This window comes from Arabidopsis lyrata, assembly GCF_000004255.2.
Source record: "Arabidopsis lyrata subsp. lyrata unplaced genomic scaffold ARALYscaffold_5, whole genome shotgun sequence".
NCBI classification, from domain to species: domain Eukaryota; kingdom Viridiplantae; phylum Streptophyta; class Magnoliopsida; order Brassicales; family Brassicaceae; genus Arabidopsis; species Arabidopsis lyrata.
This window is the reverse complement of record NW_003302551.1, coordinates 14,579,471-14,598,597: the sequence shown is the minus strand read 5'-3', so window position 1 is coordinate 14,598,597 and position 19,127 is coordinate 14,579,471. Positions and strand designations below refer to the sequence as shown.

At 34.7% G+C, this 19,127-nt stretch overlaps 3 protein-coding genes and 2 long non-coding RNA genes across 7 annotated transcripts in view; 3 read left to right on the top strand and 2 right to left on the bottom strand.

The window, feature by feature from the left end:
- Window positions 1–4,712: 4,712 nt before the first annotated feature.
- On the bottom strand, window positions 4,713–6,070 carry LOC110228121. Of its 3 annotated transcripts, none has more exons than XR_002331737.1 (3): window positions 5,534–6,061; window positions 4,966–5,407; window positions 4,713–4,879 (listed from the first exon to the last, which is right to left on the bottom strand). It is a non-coding gene; the product is annotated as an uncharacterized LOC110228121 (long non-coding RNA). The 3 variants fall into 3 exon arrangements; XR_002331736.1 differs by lacking the exon at window positions 4,713–4,879 and having other exon boundaries at window positions 4,918–5,407; window positions 5,534–5,655; window positions 5,744–6,070; XR_002331735.1 differs by lacking the exon at window positions 4,713–4,879 and having other exon boundaries at window positions 4,918–5,407; window positions 5,534–6,070.
- A 326-nt stretch (window positions 6,071–6,396) lies between these two features.
- Window positions 6,397–7,068, bottom strand: LOC110228120. Its single transcript, XR_002331734.1, has 2 exons — window positions 6,988–7,068; window positions 6,397–6,570 (listed from the first exon to the last, which is right to left on the bottom strand). It is a non-coding gene; the product is annotated as an uncharacterized LOC110228120 (long non-coding RNA).
- A 5,690-nt stretch (window positions 7,069–12,758) lies between these two features.
- Window positions 12,759–14,220, top strand: LOC9313755 (putative B3 domain-containing protein At3g49610). Its single transcript, XM_002877641.2, has one exon. The coding sequence runs from the start codon at window positions 13,052–13,054 to the stop codon at window positions 14,000–14,002; it is 951 nt and encodes a 316-aa protein (XP_002877687.1). The 5' UTR covers window positions 12,759–13,051; the 3' UTR covers window positions 14,003–14,220.
- A 505-nt stretch (window positions 14,221–14,725) lies between these two features.
- Window positions 14,726–17,023, top strand: LOC110228632 (pre-mRNA-splicing factor cwc-21). Its single transcript, XM_021026482.1, has 2 exons — window positions 14,726–14,839; window positions 14,985–17,023. The coding sequence occupies exon 2, from the start codon at window positions 15,006–15,008 to the stop codon at window positions 16,824–16,826; it is 1,821 nt and encodes a 606-aa protein (XP_020882141.1). The 5' UTR covers window positions 14,726–14,839; window positions 14,985–15,005; the 3' UTR covers window positions 16,827–17,023.
- Window positions 17,024–17,124: 101 nt separating this feature from the next.
- Window positions 17,125–19,127, top strand: part of LOC9312045 (ubiquitin carboxyl-terminal hydrolase 26) — a 6,585-nt gene continuing 4,582 nt past the window's right edge. Inside the window, 4 exon segments of the mRNA XM_021026485.1 lie at window positions 17,125–17,376; window positions 17,618–17,737; window positions 17,819–18,415; window positions 18,583–18,931. Coding sequence (XP_020882144.1) covers window positions 17,661–17,737; window positions 17,819–18,415; window positions 18,583–18,931 — 1,023 coding nt within the window. The 5' untranslated portion in view covers window positions 17,125–17,376; window positions 17,618–17,660.

Sequence of the window (19,127 nt, the reverse complement as noted above, 5' to 3'; positions counted from 1 at the left end):
ACTTTTTTATAATTAGCACGACTCTATGTGAATTTTTTTAGTAAATAATAAATATTCTTGCTAGGTAAACACAAACTGTAATTCACGGGGAAGTTAAGGACTATAGTGCATGGCTCGAGTATCATTATTACCAGTTTGGTTTTGTTTCAAGTCTTATGTTGTTGTTTGTGGTGGTTGCATGTTTGAGGACTTTACGGGTTGAAAAATATATAGTATTTGTTAAAATAAAACAAAAATTAAGAAGATTTTTCTCATTAAGTTTGATTTGCATTACCTTTTTTGATACTTAAAAAAAAACAAATTAAAAGGCTAAAAAAATTGAAGATATAATAAGGAACTAGGGGAGGTCCCCGCGCCCGGCGCGAGGTTGTATGTTGATTAAAACCAGATTTAGTCATTTAAGGTTATAAGTTTTAGACAATTATTGATTTAATTTTATCAAGAGTATAATTTTTATAACGACATTAATATAGAATTATGGTAAAACGCCATAACGTTTGATATATTATTGCGAGAAAATAGTGATTATTATCCTCTGAATATAGTAAAATGCAAAACGGAAAACTAAAATCATTAGAACCAGAAAGTATAAATTTAGTAGTCTTGGTTTGCTCATCAACAACCAAAGATAATCAAAAGATCAAAATTGGATGTGTGACATTTGTCCTTTCTTCTTGTTGGAAAAGATATCTCGCATCCTCGTTACATCATGACAAGAATGATTGAATAGAATCTGCGAACACTTGTATGAAGCAGTACCTCTTCGTGTACCTTAATTATCAAAGGAATATAGTTTCAATGTCTCAAACCCCAACAATACATGTTAAATAACAAAACCAAAACAAAATACTTTCACTCATTTCAGTTCTTGCAAATCTGAATATACATATGGTAATGTCATCAATACATTGCCTCCACTCAGCGAAAAATTTATTGACATAAAACCACGGTAGTCGATACCGGAGACGCTCACAACTACAAACAACAGAAATTTCGAAGGTACCAATAGTTCTTGACTTCAAATTTAATAATGTGACAATGACAATAATGTGACATCGACAATATTATGTTAACTTACAAAATCCTTCAATTTTTACAAGACATTGAAGTTTAAAGATTATGTTCATTTGGAAACTCCTTCCATTATCCTAAAGATATTGATGTCAAAACTCTTAGGTTAATTTTGATATCATGCTCTTCCTCTCCAGACTATTTTAAATAATTGCCCACTCGTCAATGACTGGCTTCTTGGGAGCAAATTCAATCTGATGAGTGTTGTTTTTGTACTTTTGTAACAGAGTATGGGATCACCTCCTGCTCCTCTGTGAGATCTTTCGAGGTATGGAATTTGGTTTTCTCTAGGATTTATCCTCGACAAAGATTGTTTTGATTTTGGACTGAGATACTTCTTGGACCGACACTCTTCTACCCATGAGATACTTAAATAATTGTCAACTCGTCAAAGATTGGGTTCTTGGGAGAAAATTCAATCAAATGAGTGTTGTCTATGCACTTTTTCAGCGGAGTCTCGGGATCACCTCATGCTCCTCTGTGAGCTCTTCCTAGGTGTGGAATTTAGTTTTCGCTAGGCTTTATCCTCGACAAAGGTTGTTGTGCTCCTAGACTAAGCTACTTTCTTGGATCCGGCACTCTTTCTCTCTAGAGTCACTTAAATAATTTCCGACTCGTAAAAGACTGGCTTCTTGGGGACAAATTTAATCCGATGAGTGTTGTCTTTGTACTTTTGTAACGGAGTCCCGAGATCACCTCTTGCTCCTCTGTGAGCTCTTCCCAGGTGTGAAATTTAGTTTTCTATAGGTTTTTTCCTCGACAAAGGTTGTTTTGCTCTTGGCCTGAGCTACTTTCATGGACCGTCGAGAGTCACTTAAATAATTGCCCACTCATCAAAGACTGGCTTCTTGGGGCCAAGTGCTATATTTTCACTTTTGCAACAGAGTCTCGGGATCACCTCGTGTTCTTCTGTGAGATTTTTCAAGGTGTGGAATTTGGTTTTCTCTAGGATTTATCCTCCACAAAGGTTGTTTTGCTCTTGGGTTGAGCTACTTTTTTGGCACCTGACGCTCTTTTTCTGTTGAGACACTTAAATAAATCTCGCTCCAATCGTCCTCTTCAGTCGTTAAAGACTGGTTTCCTGGGGACAAATTCAATTCGAGGAGTGTTGTCTACGCACTTTTGCAACGGAGTCTCAGGATCACCTCATGCTCCTCTGTGAGCTCTTTCGAGGTGGGAAATTTGATTTTCTCTAGGCCTTATCCTTAACAAAGGTTGTTTTAATCTTGGGATGAGCTACTTTATTGGACCCAACGCTCTTCCTCTCCTTACACTTTTAAATAATTGCCGACTCGTAAAAGACTGGCTTCTTGGAGATAAATTCAATCCGATGAGTGTTGTCTTTGTACTTTTGCAACAGAGTCTCGAGATCACCTCTTGCTCCTCTGTGAGCTCTTCCCAGGTGTGTAATTTAGTTTTCTCTAGGCTTTGTCCTCGACAAAGGTTGTTTTGCTCTTGGCTTGAGCTACTTTCTTGAACCGTCGAGAGTCACTTAAATAATTGTCCACTCATCAAAGACTGGCTTCTTGGGGGCAAGTGTTGTATTTGCACTTTTGCAACGGAGTCTCGGGATCACCTCGTGTTCCTCTGTGAGCTTTTTCAAGGTGTGGAATTTGGTTTTCTCTAGGATTTATCCTCCACAAAGGTTGTTTTGCTCTTGGGTTGAGCTACTTTCTGGCACCTGACGCTCTTCTTCTATTGAGACACTTAAATAAATCTCCAATCATCCTCTCCAGTCGTTAAAGACTGGTTTCCTAGGGAAAAATTCAATCCGATGAGTGTTGTCTATGCACTTTTGCTACGGAGTCTCAGGATCACATCCTGCTCCTCTATGAGCTTTTCTGAGGTGGGAAATTTGATTTTCTCTAGGCCTTATCCTCAACAAAGGTTGTTATACTCTTGGGCTGAGCTACTTTATTGGACCCAACGCTCTTCCTCTCCTTACACTTTTAAAGAATTGCCCACACATCAAAGACTGGCTTCTTGGGAACAAATTCAATCTGATGAGTGTTGTCTTTACACTTTTGCAACAGAGTCTCGGTATCACCTCATGCTCCTCTGTGAGCTCTTCCCAGGTGTGGAATTTAGTTTTCTCTAGGCTTTGTTCTCGACAAAAGTTGCTTTGCTCTTAGGCTGAGTTACTTTCTTTGTCCTAACGCTCTTCCTCTCCAGAGTCACTTAAATAATTGCCCACTCGTCAAATACTGGCTTCTTGAGGACAAATTCAATCTGATGAGTGTCGTCTTTGCATTTTTGTAACGAAGTCTCATGATCACCTTCTGCTCCTTTGTGAGCTCTTTCCAGGAGTGGAATTTAGTTTTCTCTAGGATCTTTCCACAACAAAGGTTGTTTTGCTCTTGGATTGAGCTATTTTCTTGGATCTGACGCTCTTCCAGTCATGTGCCTTCTTTGCTTAGAAAAGTAGCATCTCAAGTGGTGGTTTATAAGTTCTGGCGACAGCGTAATAACATTCTTCATAACTCCTTGCGGCTTGCTGCTCAGATCATTTTCAAGATGGTGGAGTGGAGCTACGAAACATCATCACTTCGAGATGAACAAAGCTTATGCTTATTTGGATTCGTTATCTATTTTCAAATCTTTCTTTACTCTACTGTAGTCTTGTTTTTATCTCTTTTTTTGCCAAGGTTGCTTTTGTGTAATTATTTATCTTTTGTAAAGCCTCAAACTTCATTTTAGATCATATTTACATGTTTAGGAAAAAAATAATTCGGAAAAATGGAAACAAAAAAAATAGATAAGCTTAGTAACTAATAAAAATTTCTGTGATCCTTAGCACAAAACAACTCTGCATTCCTGCAACTTTCAGCACACATATTTTTTAGCATCATTCGGGTGCCATTGCAAACAATAGTAGCCAAAACCATAAGAAACAATATCATAGAAACGTGATCGACTAATAAATATTCAGAAATTATATATACATGAAAAAAAACAATATTCGAATACCTCGAGTGACTTCTATTCTAGTGAATCTCATGATAAATATGGTGATATTATCACATTGTTTACTCCGTTCTCTCAAAAATTTACAACAGTATCCACCATGTAGTCGACATTATAGACGTAAATTTATTATAAAATTAAGTTTTTAGCATACTACACAAATTAAACTATAACAAATCTAATTTTGACTAAATTAATAACTTACAATTCATCTTCTAGTTCCACATAAACTTGATCCCACACTTTATTATTGGTTTTCCGTCTTCAATATTGCTAACACTCACGACCCAACCAATTAAATATAATTATTTAAATTAATAGATCAAACCATAACAATGCAAAGAATAAAATATCCAAACAAAAGATATTATGGGACCAAGGAAATAAACATACTCAAAATTAAGTATCAATTTTCCTAAAAGATGCGAATGCGCAGTAATCAATCGCACCCAAGGAAGGTATATGTGAAACAAAGATTGATAAATTCCAATGAATTTTAAAATCATAAAAAGTATGACTAAGCAAACCGATAACATGAATCAAAATCTCTAAGTGTTATCCATCCAGGGCCTGCCCTAAGATTTGAAGGGCCAAATACTCAAAAAAAAGTTTTTGGTTATTTTGAAAGGTTTTAAAATTTAGGGCCAATTATAGTAAAATAAATAAAATTAGGTCCGTTTCATAAATAATTTTTGTTGAAGAATTTCAGAAACAAAATTTGGGTTACAGCAAAAGTTTCTTGTTGATGTCTATAGGGCCGGCCATGTATCTATCGTCCTTGGAAAAACCTGAATCCACGATGACGATAATACTCTCTATCAATTATAGTATGTATGTCGTGACCCTAACAAATAAAATAAAATTGTTAAAGGTATAGCAATCTTTCAGCAAACAATTTATTTTATTAGAAAAACCAAAAATCTGTATAACCTCTGTATCAGTATAAGTTGGAACATATCGTCCAAGATCGAAGAACACTTAAACCTATTAAGTATCTATACTCAGATACTTTGATTTTACAAGGGAGCACTGAAGGGTGCAGATATGACACTCATGCTACGATAAAATCTTTCAAAGCATTTCTTGCTCATCTTCGGGGTTTTGTCCCATATTACGAGCCTAGCTAATCTAATCAAATATACATGATGAGAATATGTCTTTATCAAGTAAGTAGTGGATTGATTAGGGTTAAGTGGTATACCAAACCTCCTTAATTAAGACTCTTGGTCTCTTAGTCTCTGTTTCTATACCCTCTGTTTTACCTCTTTGTAAAGGAAGAATCTAGATTATTCCACTTCATGACGTATTAATTAAATTTTCCAACATGCTATTTTTACATTTCACTGAATCGTTTGCTTCGCGGAACAGTTTCCTTCAAACATTGAGAAAAAAAAATCATCATTATTTGATGTTCTAAAACTGAACAACAGAGCAGATGCAGGTATATCATGGATATTGAGGCTTAGAGTTGATACAAAGTTGTTTCTTAAAGATTTACCTTGCTTTGATTTTAGTCTTTTCTCTCTGTCACATTTCCCCTTAGCACTGTCTGTTTTCTAGAAGTAGCAGACACAGTCAAAGGTGTCTGTTTCCTTTGAGCGTCAGAGCATAATCATTTCCCTACAAACCATGCGATACAATAATTAGCATTTTTCATCTATAGTATCATGTCTGATAATCAATACCTTAATGGGATTGCTTTCAATACATGTATGAGATATGTTTTTCCGCAATTTCTTGCTCCGTGGGCGATGACATTAGCATCTTTACCCTCAAAGACAGTAGAGATAAGAGGCTTTATCTCCTTTGATAGAATGAAACCTGTGATTCTGTTTTTTTTGTAGCAATAGTCCAATTTATATGAATCTTTCGAACTGCCACAACACAATAGTTAATATGGCTTGAAACGTTGCTAATCCACAACAGACTGTGAAAGATTTAACTCAAAACTCAAAAGTATATTCTACTCGGTGAGAACATTTTTGTAAAATTAGAAAATCGATAAATTAAAGATAAAATATCAATTGAAACATCACCTGAATCTTCTTCATGCATCGTAGTTGCTTTCATTCATCCAAAACATACAATCGTTTAAAAAAACAAACACTATTAGAATTTATAGTAACGAAAATAATATGTATAGCCAAAAAACAAGAAGATGAGCATACCAAGGCTCCTCGGAGGCAACGATTGGTGTCTGAAAATTTTAGCAGCGTTGTGCCTCTTGTTGGTTGGAATTGGAACACCAGTTGGTGTATAAGGATCACACATAACCTGCATGTATCAATAATCAATAATTTCATGGATCTGATATAGTTCCAATTGAATTTGGTACACTAATCAGATAAAACAAACCATGAATTTGGTACACCAGCCTTTATTGAAGTTTAATATAATAATTGATGATTAAGCGTTACATAGATGGATAAAGACGTGACAATAAAAAAAGATAGATAAAAGCAAGCTTTACGTTTTTACACGCCTTGATTCAAGGCAAGACACCGAAACACCCCGTGAAACAAACCATGTTCATACCTAAATGAAAAATCCATAAAGAGATCATTATTTAAAAAAAGAGATAAAACTTCTGATCGCATCAATACAAAGAAATAATAATAATTGAGACTTCTGGTGAAAGATAATCAGAGAGAAGCAAGAGAAAAGGAACAGTTCCCAACGATTATAGTCTATTGGGGTTGTTGAGAGGCCGTAATTTGCATCATGATGGAACCAATAATCAAATTGATATCAAATTATGTAAATAAAAAATCAAAACTTCTTTTTTTTTAGTGAAGAATATGGTAAATACAAAATCAAAGCTTCTTTTTTTTTTTAGTGAAGAATATGAAATCTAAGCTGCTCGCAAAATATTATGGGAAAGCTTATAGATTTCTCAATACACCAAGCATAATTTAAATATTAAACATGAAAGTACTAAAGTGAAAAACTCACCATATGTTCGATTGAATCAACAATTTAATTGTCCTGGAATTGTTTAACGACGTTGCATCCGTAACCTATAACAATACATAAACACCATGAATTCATATGTGTAAAGCCAAATAAAATAAAACGCAAAAAAAAAAAAAAAAAAGCAAAAAAAAATGGGGTTAGTTATGATTTGAAAGTGAAACCTAGAGAAGGTATTTATATTAAACTGAAAGGCGGTGTACGATCTAATTTTTTTAATTTTTGAAGATAATTACAACAACAAGAAATGAAGATTTATATATTGTGTTAGATCAAATCTTTATCAAAACAATTAATATTCCTAAAAACAATTAATAACTACTATGGATATTAATTATAAAAAAATATTCCTTATTTTATTTGTTAAAAAATGGAACAATAACATAATTTTTTTTAGATTTACAATTATATTTGACATTTATTTAGATACACCATCATTATCGGTATAAAATATAAAAGAAAGTTTCTTTTATTTTATCAGATTTGTGAATTTAAAGAATATATGATAGTTGTTTTGATATTATTGGCAATATCTATATATTTTAGAAAAGTAAATTTTACTTTTAAAAACAATTGGCTCGTAATTATCACAACATAAATTTACCATTAATATATCAAAAATATAATTAAATGATTAATTATGAGACACATCTTTTGTTGAAAAAAAAGAACCAAAAAGGAAAAAAAAACACGGAAAAGGAAGAGAAAATAAAAAGACACGACCAATCCTTTCTCCGACGTAATTGTATGTGACTCACGACCATGATTAGATTGGTGGAGATTAATCATTGGATGTTCTTGGTCGAACGATAAACCGTCATAAAAAAGGTATGTAAACTACATTTGATCCAAATTTATTTATTTTTTTCATTTTTTCGTGTTTAAGAATATTACTATTTTTTTAAATGTAAAATATATCGAATTTTTATATTTTAGGGTCAGTTAATTTTTTAATTTTAATTAATATTCGAATTAATTTAATAGAAGGTATTTAAGTAATTACGCAAAATCAAGGGCTCAACAAGAGCCGAGAGTCTAGACACGTCAGATAGTTTTCTCTAGGATAGTTTTTTATTGTCATATAGATTGATAAAAAAGGAAGAGTAGAGAAAATCTTGCGAATTAGGTTAACTTATGAGACATCACTGAACGTGCCTTGATATATATACAAGAATTTTAAACAATACAGGATATTTTAGACTATTCAATATATTTGCCTTTTTTCCGGGCAGTATATTGTATCTCTTATTTTTCGAAAAGTATATAAATTAGAGTATCGATAATTTGTGGGATATATGTAAATTTTGTTGCGAATATGTAAACATTATCGTATAAAAGTTAAAATGCTATAATTTAATAAAATTACAGAGAAAGTTTTATATTAACAATATAAACATCATAACATGTATATAACAATTTGTGATAGTAGATATCATTTTTTCGGGCAGTATATATATCACTTATTTTTCGGAAAGTATATAATTTAGAGTATCGATAATGTGTGGGATATATGTAAATTTTGTTGCGAATATGTAAACATTATCGTATAAAAGTTAAAATGCTATAATTTAATAAAATCACAGAGAAAGTTTTATATTAACAATATAATCATAACATGTATATAACAATTTGTGATAGTAGATATTATAATCGAACCTATATTTTGTCTCGTTAGTCTAAATGTCTGAATACATAAAATAATCATTTATACAAGCCTAAAATAATTGTAATACTTAGGGTATGGAACTGTGTATAATGATTCCATATGCTACGGAAATCTGAAGTCGTGTAGCTTTTTTCACAGTTTACCAATAAGCACAAACAGTCCATTTTTTTTAGAGAACTAAATAATCAATGTTCGGATATATCTTGATGATTCGACGTAATCTTTTAATTTATTAATTAATTATTAAATATGAACACATATCTAACTCTTCGATATAGATTTATGAACCAGGCGCAGTAAGAAACGATCAACTACGAGATATTTGTTCAACAGAACTTAAAAAAAAAATACAGAACATGATTTAAAGTAAAACAATGTCATTTGTCAATAAAAACATAACACAATACCATAATAATTTCAAACAAAAGTTACATAAAAAGTCTATTTATTATAGTCACCCCTCAGCCGTCGATCTCCGGCAGTTTTTCGAAATTGGTTTTGGTTTACGGTCATGCACTTTATCGGGTTGTTGTCAGTGGCGGACCCAGAAAATTATTTTACCAGGTGCAAAATTTTAAATATTAATTATAATATATATATAAAAAAATTGTTATAATTAAATAGTGTGTATATATATATATATATATATATAGTTTGTGAAAATAGTATAGTACCATTGATCATAAAACTTAAATATTTAGTAACACATTTTACCAAATGTAGTGATTATTTATTTTTAATTTCATATTAAAACTTATTTAAAATATTGTGAATTGTATAAATAAATTAAATCTGTTGATTATTCATACTCACAAGAAACAAAAAATTTACATCTTATGAAAATCAATATGTTAAAATTTAGAAAAAGTAATTTAAATGATGCATAAAGGTCTTTTAGATTTAAAAGATAGAAAAACATGTTACATGAAAGGGGAAATTATATTATGCTTTAAAACATGAAAATGTAAATTAGTATAATATTGAAACTAACAAAACAGAATGAATGTAAAAAAAAGAAGACATAATTAATTAAGTAAATGAGAGCATTACACATGCTCCAGAAAAAGGAAATTGAAAAATATAAAAAAATTATTGCAGTGAATGAATCGAACCTACGTCCTCAAACTTTAGGTGGTGCAAACATAGCCATATCTGCCAAAAGACAAAATATCTTATACGTAAAACATAAAATTTATATATTTTAGGTGGGTCAGTTGACCACCCTACTTACAACATGGGTCCGCCGGTGGTTGTTGTAGATACTGTACACCGACAGCACATAAAACAGCGTCGAAAGACTTGTCTTCGAACTCGAATTTCTGATCTTCGTTGAGATCCTTGACGAAGAAGTACTCGAGTCTAGGGTTACGTGCAAGCTCTTGTGCGTTAAGACCATGCCCCACCACTTTCTCGTACTTGACTTCTTCTGGGAGATGGCTAACCCATGGATGTATTCGTTTGGTAGAGAATGGATCCATCGACGTGATCTGCGATCAAACAAAAGAAAAAAGCACCATCAGTAATCGGTATATGGATATAGCACAACGAACGATAATAAATAACAGAAATCTAAATTTAATAACACGTCAAAAACATCAACAAGCAAAGAAAAAAGAAAAAGAAAAACGGGGGTTAGTTATATCATAGAAGCGGACACATGCAATGTATTTATACCGGATGGAGTTCGACTTAAACCTAGGGTTTTGCTCTGTCGGCGTAAGTAATAAAATCAGAGATAAGCAATGGAAAATCAATAATAATAAAAATAAATAAATTAGATAGTTAACTGTTTAGAATATTAGTTTAAGATATACTCAATAGAATAAAGGAATATTAACATTTAACGATCTCGTTATCATCGTATACAAACTCGATATTATCTCACATTAGTTAGTTTTTAAAAAGTAACAATACTATAACTGTCATATTTCTAGAATATATCTATAATTTATAATTTATAATAATAACATATATAATTATTATGGTTACCATACGATATATTGATATGAGCTGTAGTTTAATAATAAATAGGATATAAACTTATTTTAATCTATTAGTAAGATTTAACGAATAATAATTAAAACCAACAATTAACTTATCGTATATGAATAATAATCTATGAGATGATCGTATCGTATTGCTAATAAACTCCCGAAACCCTAGCAACATACATTATCTTGGAAAATCTCTCTACAATGGGTTCGGAAGAAAATATCAGAAGATCAAAGTAAAATTATGGGCTAGCGAGATGGAAAAAAAAGGATATCAAGTCTGTACTCGACACTACGTTGACTTAAACTAAAGGTAGTATTCAAACCCACTAAATATGAATCTTTTGCCGTCGAAAGGTATTATCAAGCCAAGTAGATGGTCACGAAGCTAACATGAGATGGTGGTAACAGGATACAAAAATTAAGATCACAAACTGGTACGTAAACGATATGTAGAAATGTCTAGAGATTCATTTGATGTTAGGGTATCAGGTTCTTCAAGTAACCGGATGTTCTTGGTGGGATGATAAACCGACATAAAAAGGTACGTTAATTGCATTTGATCCATTTTTTTTTTTTGTATTATTTGGTGTTTATAAATATTGATAAAACCAATTAATAAGTTTGCATATTAATATATATTTTTATATATATATATATATATATCGAATATTTATATTTTTATTTTAGGGTAGATATGTATTTTAACCTTAACTAATTAATATTCGAATTTAATAAAGGGTATTTAAGTAATCACACAAAAGCAAGGGCTCAACAAGAGCTGTGAGTCCGACACATCAGCAAAAACACTTCTCAAATATTGTTATTTATAGATATTCGTCTTGATTCGAGTTCAATGGCAATTACACTACTTAGCAGAGTTCCCCTTGAATTTTTCAATGGCTTCAAACAGAGCCGTCCTTAAGATTTTGGTGGCTACAAGCAAAAAAAAAAAATTTCGCTAAGTTTTTTCTATAAAAAAAAAGCAAAAAGCAAAAAGCAAAATCCTCATGGGGTATCGAACCAGAGACTTCAACTCTAGGTTAGTGCACTGTTTCCAGCAGAACTAATGAAATTTTATTAAAATTTGGGGCCGATTAAATACATATATTTAAAAAGACCGCAAGCACCAGCTTGGTTGGCTTGTATCGATCAACGGCTCTGGCATCAAAATAAGAAAGAATTTTCTTGCATACACTTGGAAAAGGGTCAAAGTTCATCTCTTATTTTTATTAATTATTATACATTATTTTATTGAGCCAAATTCAATATTCAAGTTTCTTTTCTTTTTTTGGCAACCAATATACATTATTTCAGTAGACTAAAGTCAATATTGGTGATTGTTGCATCTTGCAAGTATGGGCCAGTGCTTTTGTTTACGAATTCGAGTGATCAAACACAAACACACTTAACGCAAACAAAATGAAAAAAAAAAGTCAATATTGAAAATTTGAAATGCGTAGAATATGCCTGTTTGAGTCTCAGGAAAAAAAAAAAAAAAGAAAGAAAAACAATAAATTTGTTTTGAAAAATGTATACTATTTAATTGCATGAAAAATGAGGGTGCCATATGGCCCAATATTTGTTCGAATCCCAACAGATAATTTGGAACCTAATTTGAAAAAGCCCATTATAGAAAATTTTGTGGATGAAATTACCCAACACATACACAGGGAGATGGTCCGTACCAACTGATTCCCTTGGAGACATGCAGAGCTGATGCCCACCAACGATCGATGAGATAGTCATTGGTTGCGTTTCTGCCGAGGAGATAAAGACACCATTCTGTCTTTAGTGGGGCATCGATTTAGGACAAATAACCAGGTTAGAAATTTCTGTCTTCAGAGAACCAAATCTCTTTGTGACTTTGTTCCAATTCACTTTCGTTCTTGTGCGTTTATCAGAACCACAGCTGTTAGATATATGAGCTTGGATATGACTCCTACTGTCCAAGGTTAAAATCAAAATTAAATAGCCCTGAAAAAAAATTAAAAAGATCTTGAACTGTATTGGGCTTAATAAGCCCATCGACAGTTCTCACATAGTTTTTTGTGTTGTGAAAATATTAAAAACGTGCTTATTTCGTTTCTGTTTGGTTTTATGTTAAGTGATCGGTTTCGTTTAGGGTTTCGGTTTGAAGCTGAACTCATCAGGTTGAAGTTGGTTAGTAAAGGATGTACATAAGTTTATTTGGAAATATCTTATAAGATTTTCTGTGATTATCTTCATAATCTATTAGATTTACACAAATTAAGTTTAATGAGAGTATATATATATATACATAGGTAGAGCTCGTAAAACCAAAAAGAAACGAAAGAGGTTCTATCTAGTTTCCCTGGTCCTCAAGTTTTAGCTTTAGAAGCTTGAATTTTCGGCTCGGGGGATAGATATGTGGTCGCGTTTTCGTGATTTGGCGGATAAAGCTGATATGCTATATGAAAGAGAAGGAGTATCCAAAGACCGCAAGAGTGTCTCAGAAGAAGAAGAGAAGACGAGGTTCAGTATTTTGGTGGATTACGTGGGTATGTTATGTGATGAAGAAGAACGTCGTATTCTTGGATCATCTCCCACAGAAACCAAGACTCTCTTTGATGATAGCGAGAAGAGCCTCTTGGATCATCTCCCACAAAAACCAAGGTCTTCCCTTGAGTATTTTTTTACCAGAGTATACACACGACGAAACAATGAAACACTTAATAGAGTTTCTGCTTCTTCATCGCTCTTCAACACGGCTGAGTTTGAGAGGACGGAGACTAAAAGCCCTCCAAACCCTAATTTGCAATCTTCCCCGTCTTCGTGTGTAATGGAGAACACAAAACGCAAGAGGTATCAGAAAAGGAGTAGTGGTAAATCCAAGAAAGCAAAGGTTGATCCTTTATCACAGACAGCTAGAGAGGCGCCAGAGTGGCTTTTCGATATGATGAGAAAGATGAAAGAAGCTGAAGGCTCGGTTAGGCTGATCTATAGGAAGACTTTGACCGCGAGTGACGTCAAGCCAAGCCAGAGCCGTCTCTTAATACCTTTCAGTCAGTTACTCAGAAACGACTTCTTGACTCCTGAGGAGTCTCAAGCCATAGGCATAGATAAAGAAGAAGAAGACGACAACAACAATAATATTGGTATGAGAACGATTGTCGTGGATCAATTATCTAAAGAGTGGGCTTTACGTTTTAAGATATGTGTGATGAAGAAGAAATCTGGAAAAAGAACCTTGAACTACGCTTTGAATCGGGGGTGGAACAACGTCGTCAGTGGTAACAAATTGAAAGAGAAAGACACGATTAGTCTTTGGACTTTCAGGTGTGGTGAAGACCGCTGCTTTGCCCTTGAGAAAGAGTAGCTCTATGTTTCATTTCTAGTTGGAACATTTTAACATGGTTTTATCTAGTTTTCAATAGGCAGAGTAGAGGTTTTTGTTCTACAGTAGTAGTAGTTTCTTGCAAGTAAACTTAGGGTTTTACTACGATTGTGATCTTACACTTTAATGCTTTATTATTGCTCTTCTCTCCTCTATCACTATTAGTAACTTGCTCTTTCTCTTGCTTGCTCTACTTTAGTTACTGCATCAATAATACCTATGATTTCTTCTCAAATCTTTTACAAATTTTAATCTGGTGTGATGGAATTGATCCAATCGTGCAATTGTTTTAGGTAAATTCCTCCAAAATGTGCTCATAAAAACCAAAATCAGGAACAAAATTTGTTGCCAAGACAGTTTTTTATTTATTTGGCATGTAATATATAATCTGTTTAGATTCAGTATGGAACTTGGAACATTTTCAATTGTTACACGCCACTGTGATGAAACAACTAAAGTGCTGCAAAATTTACTGAGATTACCAACTTCACCTAATTGCCTAGTATAGCAACAAACATTGTGATGAGATTAAATAACACTCGAGATTGTTCTTTAGTGCAGAGAAGAAGAAAATTTTTCTGTTAGAAACCATTAGAGGAACATCTGAGTTTTGCAAAAATACATGTTAAATAGCCGCTTAAACGTATTGGGCCTTTTTATCAAAACAAAAACCATATTGGGCCTAAGCCCATCTAATACATTGTTGGGGAAAAAATTGTTAAACCTCTCTGTTGGTTCTATCTTCCTCATCGTCGTCGTCTCCTCCGAGTCCGTAAGCATCGACGATTCTCTCATCTTCTCTCATACACGACGACACTGGTAATTTTGGTTTTGATTGTTTTCCACTTCAATCTAAGATCTGTTGCTTTTAGCTTCTGTTTGCTTTTATACTGTGATTTGGTTTCGTTTAGGGTTTCTTCCGATTTGAATCTGAAACCCAATCTCTTCCCTTTTTTCGATTTAGGGTTTGATTTAGAGTTGAAAGATGTACAACGGAATAGGGTTACAGACCGCTAGAGGATCAGGAACTAATGGTTATGTTCAGACGAATAAGTTCTTTGTGAGGCCTAGAAATGGTGGTAAGCCTGTTAATGGTGGTAAAGGGTTTGAGGATGATCAAGGTACTGCTGGTTTATCTAAGAAACCCAATAAAGCTATCCTCGAGCATGACCGAAAGCGTCAGATTCATCTTAAGCTTGCTATTCTTGAGGATAAGCTTGCTGATCAGGGTTATTCTGATGCTGAGATTGCTCAGAAGCTTGAGGAAGCTAGGTTGAGTCTTGAAGCTGCTGCTAATGAGGAGAGTGATGGGGCTGGTGACTCGAAGATTTCTGATACTCAAACTCATCAGGTTGCTGCGAGGAAGGAGAAGCAGATGGAAGCGTTTCGAGCTGCGTTGGGTTTGCCTGATCAGAAAGAGGTGGCTGAAGAGGGTATTATTGATGATGAGCCGATGGGGGAGGCTTATGAAGGTAGATTGAAAGAGAGACGGGAACATTCATTTTTGGACCGAGATAGTGGGAGGAGGAAGGTAGATGAGGATGTGGATGGGAAAGATGGTAAGGTTAAGGAAAGCAAGAAGCCGCGGGGGGAGGATGATGATGTGGATGAAGTGAAGCGTCACAAGAAAAAAGACAGCAAGAAGAGAAGACATGGTGATTCATCTGATGAGTCTGATGAGAATGGCCGTGACCGTAGAAGGCGCTCTAAGAAGAAGGCTAAGGGGCGTAAACAAGAAAGTGAAAGTGACTCTAGCAGCTCGGATTCTGAATCTGACTCTGACAGTGATGATGGAAAGAAGAGAAGAAGGAAGAAGGCTTCAAAGAAACGCAGTAGAAGCAAAAGAAGTGTCTCTTCTGATTCTGAGGAAGTTGAGAGTGATGACAGCAAGAAACTTAGGAAGTCACACAAAAAGAGTCGCCCCTCCAACCGATCTGGTTCTAAAGAAGTAAGGGACAAACATGATGAACAAAGCAAAGCTGGACGAAAGAGGCATGATTCTGATGTTAGCGAGCCTGAGTCTGAGGATAATAAACAACCACTGCGAAAGAAAGAAGAGGCTTACCGTGGAGGACACAAGCAGAAAAGAGATGAGGAAGATGTGGAGGCCGATTATTTGAAAGACAGATATAGAGATGGTTCTGGTGGCAAGAAAGCTGCACGAGACTCTGATGACAGTGAGGCTGAGTACGAAAACAAGAAACAACTGCGCAGTAAAGTAGAAGCTTACAGTGCAGGAATGAGCCAGAAAAGAACTGAGGAAGAAGATGTGTCCAAACATGGCAAGGACCAGTATAGAAGTGATTCTCGTGGCAAGAAAGTTGCAAGAGACTCTGATGACAGTGAGGCTGAGTATGAAAACAGGAGGAAGCTAAAGGATGAGAGTTACCAAAGAGGAAGGAAGAACATAAGAGAAGAGGACGAGGACTATAATAACCATGGGAGGGACAGGTATAGAAGTGATGATGCTGTTAAAAGACATGGAACAATTAAGGAAGACGATAGGTATAGAGGTCGAGCCATTGAGGAAGAAGACAGCGATAAAGGAGATGATGACAGGGGTAGATACAGACCGAGACGTGAGTCTGTTAAGGATGATGAGGAAGAGTATAAGCATGGGAGAGACAGGTACAGAGGTGATAAAGAGGACAGGTACAGAGGTGATGCAAGACGTGCAACGGGTAGACGAGATGAAGATGATGATAGAGTAAGCAGAGAGCGTGACTACTCAAGCAAGAGTCGAAGTCGTTATGATGATGGACGATCAAGTGGCAAGAGATCTTCCTATGGTGATGATAGAGCTTGATGATTCTGTTTCATCCATGTGTCTTTTTAAGTATCTTAAATGTTTGTTGTGTGTTTTGTGGGTTTGTCACAAACAATCCTTGTTTTTACTTTTGAGACGTTAATTAAGGTTACATGTTGGTCAAATGTTGTCTTTTGGATTGGAGCCAAATCTCACAACACCTGGCTCAATCTGGTGAATTTGATCAATTGGTCACATTTCGAGTTATTGGGACAATTAATGCTAAAATCTAGATTTAGCTTTATGAGTTTTTATTTGGTATGAAATCTCATGGAAATGGATATAAATCTACGAGAAATTGTAATAAAATCTTTAGTTAATTGATGATTTTCGTTTTTTCTTAAGATGTTTATATAATCTGAAATAAGAGAGCGCGGGACGAGAGAACTGGGGGAGAAAAAAAAAAAAGTGAAATAGAATTAAGAAAAAAAAAAAAAAAAATTCGCTGTGGAGAAGAAGAAGACGAAGGAGTTGAAGAAGAAGGAAGACGGAGAAGCTTGAGCTTGTGAAGCTCTCTCTACTTGCTAAACTGGTTCTTGTAGATTCTCAGGTACTTTCTCTTCTTCGCTCTTTTTTTTTATTCTCAATTTTGTTGTAATTTCTTGGGTAATTATCACTGTTCCTTTCTCGATCTGGGTTTCGAGGCTGAATCGTTTAACCCTAGATGCAATTTCATCTCCTTGTGTGTGCATTTTTTATTAGGGTTTTTTATTCCTTGAAACGCCGTGATAATTTCCAAATCTTCGTTAAATCGGAATTGTTAACAATGTTGGTGTGTTTCCGTTTTCTAGGGTTTTCGGTTGTTACTGGGGAAATTTTGTTGGTGGTGACACAATGAGTAGACCTAACACCCGAAACAAGAACAAAAGACAAAGACCAGATGCTGTTGATTCTTCTTCTCAGATTCTCCGGTACGATAACAAGACTCACCTTAGCTTTTCTCAAAACTAGTATCTTTTTTTTTTTTTGTTAAAAATGCTTTCTTTTTGCAGGAAAATTCACGAGGCTAATGATGTAACTGATGATGACATTAACCAACTTTTCATGATATGGAAGCCAGTTTGTCAAGGTTGTCGTGTAAACTCTCGTGACAATCCTAACTGCTTTTGTGGGTTGGTTCCACCGGTTAATGGAAGCCGGAAATCGGGTTTGTGGCAGAAAACGTCTGAAATTATTTTGTCTCTAGGTCCAGATCCGACCTTGGACCGTCGTGATTCTGACTCTACACCGGCTGGTCTGACCAATTTGGGTGCTACTTGTTATGCCAACAGTATACTTCAGTGTTTGTACATGAATACTGCTTTCCGAGAAGGAGTTTTTTCTGTTGAGGTTGATGTCTTGAAGCAGTATCCAGTCTTGGATCAGATTGCTCGGCTTTTTGCACAATTGCATGCTAGCAAAAAGTCTTTTGTTGATTCAGATGCTTTTGTGAAGACGTTGGAGTTGGATAATGGGGTTCAACAGGATACCCATGAGTTCTTGACATTGCTTCTCTCGTTGCTTGAGCGTTGCTTACGCCATTCTGGAGTTTACAAAGCCAAAACAATAGTTCAAGATCTCTTCAGTGGTAGTGTCTCGCATGTGACCACGTAAGATTGAGCTTTTTTTTTTTAGGAAGATTTATATGGTTTTTAAGGCAAATTAGTATCTACATCTGAGTTACTTATGTGCAAATGTGATGAATCATGAAATGACAAATCATATCTGTTTTTTTTGGTGTCATGGTCATCCGTTGATTTTGTCTATTGTCTTGTAGGTGCTCAAAATGTGGGAGGGATTCCGAAGCTTCGTCAAAGGTGGAGGATTTTTATGCCCTTGAGTTGAATGTTAAGGGCCTCAAAACTTTGGATGCTAGTTTGAATGATTACCTTAGCTTGGAGCAGCTTAATGGCGATAATCAATATTTTTGTGGAAGCTGCAATGCTAGAGTAGATGCCACACGCTGCATTAAGCTGCGCACACTACCTCCTGTTATCACTTTTCAGCTCAAACGATGCATTTTCCTTCCTAAGGTGATTTCCTCGATCTTAATATGCCATTGTTCATGAATCAAGAGAAAATGATCTCCACTGTTTTTCTAGTCATTTTCTTGTGAATTGCATAAAAATCCAAACATCTTCCTGCATACTTTTTTTCAACAAGAAGCATCATTACCTCTTGTCTGTCTTTGTGTGTTACAAGTGCTGAGGCGATTTTCTTGTATGCTCTCTTTGGCTGATTGAGTTATCGACTTTTTACTCATGGTCATTCTCATACCTTTTTCCTCCTTCTCTCTGATACACAACTTGCATGTTTTTATGC